Below are 10,282 nucleotides of genomic sequence, written 5' to 3'. Positions count from 1 at the left end.
CTATTTGGATGTGAGAGGAAATACATTCCTCATTTGGATGTGTTACTCTGTCCCATTTATCGAGTGACTCGAAAGGCTGCCAGTTTTCGGTGGGATCCAGAAAAGGAGAAGGCTCTGCAATATGTCCAGGCTGTTGTGCAAGCTGCTCTGCCATTTGGGCCATATGACCCAGCAGGTCCATTGGTGCTTGAGGTGGCAGTGGAGCTGTTGACAGGTCTCACAGGTGACTCACAGTGGAGGCCTCTAGGATTTTGGAGCAAGGCCCTGACATCTTCTCCAGATAACTACTCTCCTTTTGAGAGACAGTTCGTGGCCTGTTACTGGGCTTTGGTGGAAACTGAGTGTTTGACTATGGGTCAAGTCATCATGTGACCTGAACTGCCTATCATGAACTGTGTGCTTTCTGACCCATCTAGCCATAAAGTGGGTCACGCACAGCAGCATTCCATCATTAAATGGAAGTGGTATATTTGTGATCGGGCTTGAGCAGGTCCCGAAGGCACAAGTAAATTACATGAGGAAGTGACTCAAATGCCAATGGTCCCCACTCCTGCCACCCTGCCTTCTCTCCCCCAGCCTGCACTGGTGGCCTCATGGGGCGTTCCCTATGATCAGCTGATAGAGGAAGAGAAGACCAGGGCTTGGTTCATAGATGGTTCTGCACGATATGCAGGCACCACCTGAAAGTGGACAGCTGCAGCACTACAGCTCCTTTCTAGGACATCGCTGAAGGACAGTGGTGAAGGAAAATACTCCCAGTGGGCGGGACTTCGAGCAGCGCACCTGGCTGTGCACTTTGCATGGAAGGAAAAATGGCCAGATACGTGATTATATACTAATTCATGGGCTGTAGCCAATGGTTTGGCTGGATGGTCAGGGACTTGGAAGAAGCATGATTGGAAACTTGGTGACAAAGAAATTTGGGGAAGAGGTATGTGGATGGACCTCTCTGAGTGGTCAAAAACTGTGAAGATATTTGTATCCCATGTGAGTGCTCACCAGTGGGTGACCTCAGTGCATGAGGATTTTAATAATCAAGTGGATAGGATGACCCATTCTGTAGACACCACTCAGCCTCTTTTTTCAGCCACCCCTGTCATTGCCCAATGGGCCCAAGAACAAAGTGGCTATCATGGCAGGGATGGAGGTTATGCATGGGATCGGCAACATGGACTTCCACTCACAAAGGCTGATCTGGCTACGGCCACCACTGAGTGCCCAATTTGCCAGCAGCAGAGACCAACACTGAGCCCGCGATATGGCACCATTCCTCAGGTGATCAGCCAGCTACCTGGTGGCAGGGTGATTACATTGGATCTCTTGCATCATGGAAAGGGCAGAGGTTTGTCCTCACTGGAATAGACATTTCCTCTGGATATGGGTTTGCCTATCCTGCATGCAATGCTTCTGCCAAGACTACCATCAGTGGACTCACGGAATGCCTTATCCACCATCATGGTATTCCACACTGCATTGCCTCTGACCAAGGCACTCACTTTACCACTAAAGAAGTGTGGCAGTGGGTTCATGCTCATGGAATTAACCAGTCTTACCATGTTCCCTATCATCCTGAAGCAGCTGGGTTGACAGAACGGTGGAATGGCCTTTTGAAATTACAACTACAACACCAACTAGGTGACAATAGTTTGCAGGGCTGGGGCAAAGATCTCCAGAAGGCCATGTAGGCTCTGAATCAGCATCCAATATATAGTACTGTTTCTCCCACAGCCAGGATTCACAGGTCCAGGAATCAAGGGGTGGAAGTGGAAGTGGCACCACTCACCATCACCCTAGTGATCCACTAGTAATATTTTTGCTTCCTGTTCCTATGGCATTACATTCTGCTGGCCTAGAGGTCTTAGTTCCAGAGGGAGGAATGCTGCCACCAGGAGACACAACAATTCCATTAAACTATAAGTTAAGATGGCCACCTGGACACTTTGGGCTCCTCCTACCTTTAAGTTAACAGACTAAGAAGGGAATTAGAATGTTAGCTGGGTGATTGACCCAGACTATCAATATGAAATCAGTCTACTATTCCACAGCAGAGGTAAGGAAGAGTACACATGGAACACAGGAGATCAATTAGGGTGAATCTTAGTATTACCCTGTGATTAAGGTCAATGGGAAACTACAACAGCCCAATCAAGGCAGGACTACAAATGGGCCAGACCTTTCAGGAATGAAGGTTTGGGTCACTCCACCAGGAAAAAAAAAAAAAAAAAAAAAAAAAAGCCACAACCTGTTCAGGTGCTTGTGTTCAGGTGCTTGCTGAAGGCAAAGGGAATACAGAATGGGTAGTAGAAAAAGGTAGTCATCAGTATCAGCTATGACCACGTGACCAGCTACAGGAACGAGGACTGTAATTGTTATGAGTATTTCCTCCTTCTTTTTTTAAAAACATGTTTGTGCATGTCCTTTTCCTTTATCATGTGACATAAGGTTTATTGACTTCATATCAGCATTTAAGTATTGCTAACTTTACGTAATAGTATGTGGGTTGGGGACTGCATTTCCAGTTGTACAAAGGATAGTTCAGTTATGTTAGACATAATTATGACCTTATTATTGTCTTATTTGAAGATTATGAATGATCTCAGGAGATGTGTATGGGTTCAAGTTGTCAAGGGGTGGACTTGTGATGGTTAATACTGAGTGTCAACTTGATTGAATTGAAGGATGCAATATTGATCGTGGCAGTGTCTGTCAGGTTGTTGCCCAAGGAGATTAACATTTGAGTCAGTGGGCTGGGGAAGGCAGATCCGCCCTTAATCTAGTGGGCACCATCTAATCAGCTAACAGTGAATATAAAGCAGGCAGAAAAACGTGAAGAGGCAAGATAGGCCTAGCCTCCCAGCCTGCATCTTTCTCTCATGCTGGATGCTTCCTGCCCTTGAACATCGGACTCCAGGTTTTTCAGTTTTGGAACTCGGGCTGGCTCTCCTTGCTCCTTAGCTTGCAGACAGCCTGTTGTAGGACCTTGTGATTGTGTAAGTTAATACTTAATAAACTCCCAAACTCCCATTCGCATGTATGTATCCTATTAGTTCTGTCCCTCTAAGAGAACCCTAATACAGAGGATCATTGTCTTTATCCATGACTTCAGTAGAAGATGAAAAGTGCTGTTATTAAAATTATATCACTTCTTCATTATTTATTAGTGGTACTTCTGTAAAGAGAAACGTCTCCTTATCAACTTTTTGAGTCCCTGACAGTCCAGGGAAAGCAGAGTGAAATGCTTAATTCATCCCCTTTATTTACCAGTTTTCAAAATAATGAGTTGGTTTCTTAGCATTCTCTAAGAGTGACAATAAATTTTTTTTAAAATCATCATCATTACAAACACCTAGGTTTAAACATATTTGATATGTTTTAATATTTTGTAGTTCTAGTCCATTTAGTGCTTTAATTCTCTCATCTTTGACATGGAAAAATTTCTTTAAATTGGTTTCTGAGTCCTTTTGACATAATCCAAGTAGCTTTTGATAGTCTTTTGTTATGTTTCCTGTTTGACAAGACGTTTCTGGTTCATTTGCATGACCCATATCTGGAATCACGAATTTGGATGGACAGTATCAATGTAAACTTATGATATATTTTACCTTAAAAAATAGTCTTTTAACTCTTAGGAGAAATAAGGTCAAACTCACAGCGGTGATCACTCCGAGGGCCAGATCGTTATAACTAAATACCATTTCCCTCTAATAAGAACCAGAACTCAGAGAAATCGCTAACTTCAGATGTGGCCCTATTTTCTCATATGAAACTTGAGATCTTCCAAGCTCATTCTTGTTATTGGTAGAATTTGGAATTACATTGAAATTCTGTTCTATATATGAACCCCAGATTAAAAATTCCCTAGAAAAAGCTGAAGGGAACCATTCACATTTCAAGTAGTCAAGTAACAAGCTCAGATTTCTGTTTCACAAATACCACTCTGACAGCAGGCGCAAGAATGGGGTGTGTGGCGGGGGTGTGGAGAGCAGCTGTACAGGTGGGAGGATGTCCAGTGAAGGGGCTTAGTGATAACTCAGATTGGATATGCGGCGGTGGGCTAATTTAAGACAGTAGCAGTGGGGTAAATAGATGGGGGGGCTGATTTGCTAGTCACTAACAGGCAGCAGCCTCGGGTCTTGGTGATGGTGGTTGATTTGCTAGTCACTAACAGGCAGCAGCAGCAGCCTCAGATCTTGGTGATGGGCGGGGGGCGGAGGGCGGCTGTGTCACAGAGGGGCAGAGCTGCAAGCAACTCTCTTGGTACCAGGGGCAAGCTGCGGAAAAGAGAACTCAGAGTTATGGGGGGTGAAGGGAAGACAGCACCTGGAGGAAACTCTCTCATGCCCCCAGCTCATCCTCCTACGAACTAGCCCTGGAATAATTAGGTAAATTTGAAAATGCCCTCCGTAGGCGGGCGTTCTATTCGGGGTTACCTGCGGCCTCCCCGGTCCTGGATTTCAGCCCTCCAGGGATTTCCTGAGTAGCTATTAATAATACAGAATCACCTTTCCGGCGTAGGTCGGTAAGAAGCACTGCACAGAAATCTGATGCGAAGGGAGGTCTCCAAGTGGAGAGGGAGGTACCTTATAAATAATCACTAATCCCGTTGAGATATTAATTATTGATGTCAAGAAATCGGGCTTTTACATCTTTTTAAAAACTGTATCCTGAGGCCAGGCGCGGTGACTCACGCCTGTAATCCCAGCACTTTGGGAAGCTGAGGCGGGCGGATCACGAGGTCAGGAATTCGAGACCAGCCTGGCCAACATGGTGAAACACCGTCTCTACTAAAAATACAAAAACTAGCCGGGCGTGGTGGCGCACGCCTGTAGTCCCAGCTACTCGGGAGGCTGAGGCAGGAGAATCGCTTGAATCCGGGAGGCAGAGGTTGCAGTGAGCCGAGATCCTACCACTGCCCTCCAGCCTGGGCGACAGTGCAAGACTCCGTTTCAAAAAAACAAACAAACAAAAAACGTGTCTTGAGTACAATTTTAAAGTGAAGCGTTAAAATGTGGAGACTGAGCTATTTAGTAAATCAATTCTTCCCTTTGCAAAGCTGTAAAACATTTAAAACATCTGGCCAGGGTGACAGGGGCACAGAACGGGCGGACAGGAGGCCGTCAGCCAGCCTATGGAGGAGTAGCCAAAGGGGCAGGAGCCCGCATCAGCATCCTCCCAACCAGCCTCTGCTGAGTGAGTGCCGCGCGTGGCGAGCTGCGCACTCCCCATGCCGCTCTCCTGGCTGCTGGTACTCCCTCTTAGAGTTCTGCGCTAGCTCAGAGATAGGCTGGGAGCCGCAGAGGTGCGTGGTTTCACCACTGCATCCCAGGCCCCGACCTTTCATCGGGATCTGGAAGGAGGAGCGCCGGGCGCGCTGGTGCCGGCGCGAGCGCTGAAGCTCCGCCCCCAGCTTCTACCTCCGGTTCTATCCCGGCGCTTCGCCCTTCCCCGCAGACCTCTGCCCCGGACCCATTTCCGAGGCGCGCCGCATGCGCCGCGCAACCCAGGCCACGAGCACGGGCGCGTGCGCACGTCAGCGCGCGCCCGCCCCGACGCGAGGAGGCCCCGCCCTCCAGCCCCGCCCCGCTCGCTGGCCTGCCGCCTTCTGCTACTCTCCCGGCGCAGAGAACCCCGGCTGCCCAGCGAGCTCCGCGGTCATGGAGATCCCCGGGAGCCTGTGCAAGAAAGTCAAGCTGAGCAATAACGCGCAGAACTGGGTAAGTGAGGGAGGAGGGCGAGACGGCGAGGAGCGGAGAGGCTGTGGGAGCAGCTCATTACGGAGCCGCCGCCTCTCTCTCGCCTCCTCCGCATCCTTCCAGGAGCGCGGAGGTGGGTGCCGGGACCGCGGCGCCTCCGGACTGGGGCCGTGAGTGGTTGTGAGGCAGAGGGGCCTGGCGCAGGGTGGGGGTCTCGCCCTGGCTTGGCGCAGCGTGCTGTCCGGGCCACCGTTCTTGGGAAGAACGCCTCCCCTCCCCAGCGCCTGCGCTCAGGTAAGACCCCCAGGAAAATCCTTCACACGTGAGCTGGCGGCTGCTGAAATCTCCGGGCGCTGAAACCTGCAGCTGCAGAAAGTGGAGCTTCCTGCATCCCTTGGAGTGGCCTGAAGATCTGCAGAGGAGGCGGAGGCGGGCGCCTTCGACGCGTTCTTGGTTTTTCTTGGCTTTGCCGGTGCGGTTGGCCCAGGTTTGGGTCCATCTCCATGTCTTTCCATTTCTGAGTTTCAGTGTGAAGGGAGAGTACCCAACAATGTGGTCATTCATGGGTTGAGACTGCCCTGAACTGAGGTTCTTTGTGTCTCTGTGTTAAATCGGAATGTTTAACAAGTAGGAGTGTTAAAGACTCCCTTCCTGGTGACAGTCAGGTGTGGGACCAGTCCTTTATAACGTTTAGTAACGACTGCCAGTTGACTTTGTAAAGTGCTGTGTCCTCATAACGTTGCTTACTTCCTTAATTTCTCTGTGATGAGAAACAGCCTTATCTTTCTTTGTAAGTGTGGAGCAGGGGAGGACCCATCTTTGGAGTCTGGAAAGGAACTGGTTTTAGGTTTAGATGGAAATGTAATTTCACAGTCCAATGAAATAATGAGGTTTAAATGCAATGTCTCCCAAAACGTTACTTGCCCTTGATGAATCAAAGAAAAAAAAAAAGCAATTTCAGGCAAATGTTCTTTGGAAGTCATTAATTTACCACATCTGTTGTTATTGTTATCAAGAATTGTCTGCTGGTTCCTCTCTCCTTTTATTTAACTCTATAGATGGTAAGGAGGGGAAGGAGATTTAAAAGATGAATTAGAACCGTGGAAAGAGCACTGGACTCCTGGCCTGGTCTCTCTTCCCAGCTTTGCCATTTACTGACTGTGTGATCTTGAAGAAAGTCACTACTTATTCCAACCTCAGTTGACTTAAGGGTATAATAGTATGTACTTCACGGGATTGTTCTGATGAACAAAGAAGACGGATCATGAATTTGAAAGTGCAGTGAAACCACTGCCTTGAAACTGAGACTCAGTTTCGCTCCTGTTACCTTAAGGTGTTTCATGGTTAGGGAAATAAGGTTGACTAACTTGGGGTATTTACAGATAATTTCTGTTACATTGTCCATTTATTTACTCATTTATTTATTAACATTTGCCACATGGTGCGTATTCTATGTAGAGACTTGTGCTAGACATGTGGTGAAAAATGTGGGACTTAAACTGCTTGCCTTCTGGTAGTTCATGGTCTGTGTTGGGGTTGTGACATTTGCCAACTGGTGACTATGTCTTTGTGGTCCACAGTGAGTGGCGTAAGACAGAAGTTTTATTGCAATTTAGAGGAGAGATTAGTTTCACCTGGGCGTTTTGGGAGGGTTTATGGAGGAGCTCAGATTTCTGAGTCAGAGGGGAACTTCGTGGAGAAGTGTTGGGAATAAAAATTACTATTTTTTTACTCCAGGAACATTGACGACACTTGTTTGACTGCTCTGGAGAGTTTTTGTTGGGAAGTGGAGGTAAGATTGAATAGGGAGGCTGGGGCTACGTGATGCTCTTATGTTTGGCTGCAGAGAAGACTTAATTCCATGGGAGATTTTTGATGGGGCTAGAATTTTAAATTTTCTGATCCTTGTAAATTTTTTCTCTCCCTCATGAAACACCCGTCGTCTCTCCCTCTCTCATACTTAAATCAGGTTAATAGGCACAAGTGTGAAGAACCCATACACCTTTAAAATTCCTATCACAGTATAAAATTGGTAATCCAGGAAGAATGTTCTGCTGAAGAAATCTAGACCCGGTAGGACCCAGATGGGGAAGCCCTGGAGACCAGACAAGGTTATAGTAAGGTTTAAATGAATTAATAGATTTGAAGCCTGCCTGGCACATGAGCACTATTTATGTTCTTGTTAATTCATCCAGTGTGAGGGGCTGAAGGGCTGGGGTAAGGTGGCAGTGGAACTAGAGGAGTAGCTGCATTAAAAACATTTAAGGAAGAGTAGAGAGGACCGACTAGATATAGGAGATGAAAAAGGGAGAAATTTTTTTTTTTTTTTTTTGAGACGGAGTCTTGCTCTGTTGCCTAAGCTGGAGTGCAGTGGCGCGATCCTGGCTCACTGCAAGCTCCGCCTCCTGAGTTCACGCCATTCTCCTGCCCCAGCCTCCCGAGTAGCTGGGACTACAGGCGCCCGCCACCGCGCCCGGCTCATTTTTTGTATTTTTAGTAGAGACGGGGTTTCACCGTGGTCTCGATCTCCTGACCTTGTGATCCGCCCGCCTCGGCCTCCCAAAGTGCTGGGATTACAAGCGTGAGCCACCGCGCCCGGCCTAAAAGGGAGAAATGTTAAAAGATGAACCTGAAGTTTTGGTCTGGGAAGTGGAGAGAAAGGTTGTTACCTGTGTGGAAATGGGGAAGTAGGTTGGGCATGGAGGTAAGGGTGATGTTAGTTAAACACAAAGGAGAGTTTAGTGTGTGCCAGGAACGGTTTGAAATGTTTTACCTATACTAACCCGTTGAGTTTTTGTTACATTTCTGAGGGTGAATATCATGAGAGAGTGATTAAAAGCTGGACCGTGGAGCTGACTGCCTGGGCTGACATCTGGACTCCACTATTTATTAACTATGTAACTTTTGGCTGGTCACTTAATTTCTCTGTGCCTCTGTGTGCTCATCTATAAAATGAAAATGATAGCCTCACAGAGATATTGTGGCAATTAGACTTAGCTCTTACTATTATCATCCTCTATTACAATTAGTATTTCCATTTTATAGATGACAAAACTGAGGCACAGAGGTGTCATGGAGCTTGTTAGTGGTGGACCCATTTTAAACCTATTGCATTTGAGGGACAGCCTTAGTAGAGATAGTTTTAGAGGAAATATGAGCCATGTGTATAATTCAGCATTTACTAGATACCACATTAAAAAGTATAAAGTAACAGGTGAAATAAATTTCAGTAATATGTTTAATCTACTGTATCCCAAATACTATCATTTCAGTATGTTTTTCAATGTTAGTGTAAGTTCAACACTATCATAATTAATAAAAAGTTATAAAAGTATGGAGTTTCTTTTTTTTTACAGTTAGTACACATTTCACTTCATACTATCCACATTTCAAATAGTAGGGACATGTGGATAACATAGTTACAGAAATGAGTTGTGCTGAGGTTGGAAGTAAAGGTTTCATGGTTAAATTTGAGTTAAAGAGTATTAGGAAAATAAATGGTGAGACCAAATATTAAGCTTTGAGTAATAGCTCCTGTTAAGGATTAGGTAAAGGAAATGTACTCATGGGAGACAATAGGCAAAGAGATGGGAAAATGTAGTCTTTCAGCTCTGGGAAACGGTTAGAATTATAGAAAGTTAAAGTTGTCCATATACCTGTGGGAATAGTGAAGAAAAACCAAGAAATTGACTTACTCTTGGAGCTGCCTCTTACTTCAGTCTGATAAAGCATCAGATATAATGAATATCATTTTCTATCCAATTGAATCTTTCTCCAGTGGGACCAGTTTTCATCTGCCCTTGGGGATGTGTTAGTTGGACTGAGGGAAGTTTGGGACACTCAGTTCAGGCCCAGATGTCATTTACCGATTTTGTAGAATCATATTGGGCTGAGTCCCTTGTTGGATCTGCCTTACAGTGGAGTAGGGTGCTAAGAGATGTTTTTGAAACCGGGCACGACATTAAGAAGCATATACAGTCTCTCTCTGGTTTGCTTTTCCATTCCCCTCTTACAACTCCCTGAATTTCCATAGCTCCAGCCCAACTTTCCATCCTATATCATACATCCTCATGGTTTTACACAAGCCTTTCCTTCTCCCTGGGATGCCTGTTACCCTTTATCAGGGGCTGAAATGTTAACAGCCTTGGACCATTTTACCTTAACTGTGTGAAATGTGTGGCCCTCATAGATACATATATTCACTTGCTCATGGGCTGAATTGTTTGTGCTCTTCTGCATTATGTTGCGTTCTCTCTGCTAATATGTATCTTGTAATCATATTTCATTATAGATGTTTTGTATCTATACCAAACTTTTCCTGATATAACAGAATTGGGGATAAGGGGCAGGATGCAAAGTAGCTCGGTAGCTCTGATATTGAAATCCTTAGATAATTCATTAGTATCTTAAAAAAGCTTAAGTAAGAGAATAAGCTCCGTATGTGGGAGGATTCAGATTACAGTTTTGTCACTTACCATCTGGGTGATCTTGGGAACATTATTTAACCCCTCCATCTCTCAATATCCTCGTCTGTAATGACATAATAAAACATACCTCACAGTGAGGCTAATGGTGCATACCATGTGGGA

At 45.8% G+C, this 10,282-nt stretch overlaps 1 protein-coding gene across 2 annotated transcripts in view; it reads left to right on the top strand.

Moving 5' to 3' along the window:
• Positions 1-5,411: 5,411 nt before the first annotated feature.
• PAPSS1 (3'-phosphoadenosine 5'-phosphosulfate synthase 1) overlaps positions 5,412-10,282 on the top strand; it is a 110,215-nt gene continuing 105,344 nt past the window's right edge. The window contains exons 1-2 of one of the 2 annotated variants that reach the window (XM_025385131.1): positions 5,608-5,714; positions 7,431-7,485. Coding sequence is in view for 1 of the 2 variants with exons in the window: in XM_025385130.1 (XP_025240915.1) it covers positions 5,487-5,714 (228 nt within the window). In the remaining variant the exon portion in view is untranslated. Of the gene's footprint in view, positions 5,715-7,430; positions 7,486-10,282 lie in introns of both variants that reach the window. The other variant, XM_025385130.1, reaches the window with a different exon arrangement.

This window comes from Theropithecus gelada, chromosome 5 (assembly GCF_003255815.1).
Source record: "Theropithecus gelada isolate Dixy chromosome 5, Tgel_1.0, whole genome shotgun sequence".
NCBI lineage: Eukaryota > Metazoa > Chordata > Mammalia > Primates > Cercopithecidae > Theropithecus > Theropithecus gelada.
Note: the sequence above shows the minus strand (reverse complement) of the source record. Positions and strands in the feature narration are given on the sequence as shown.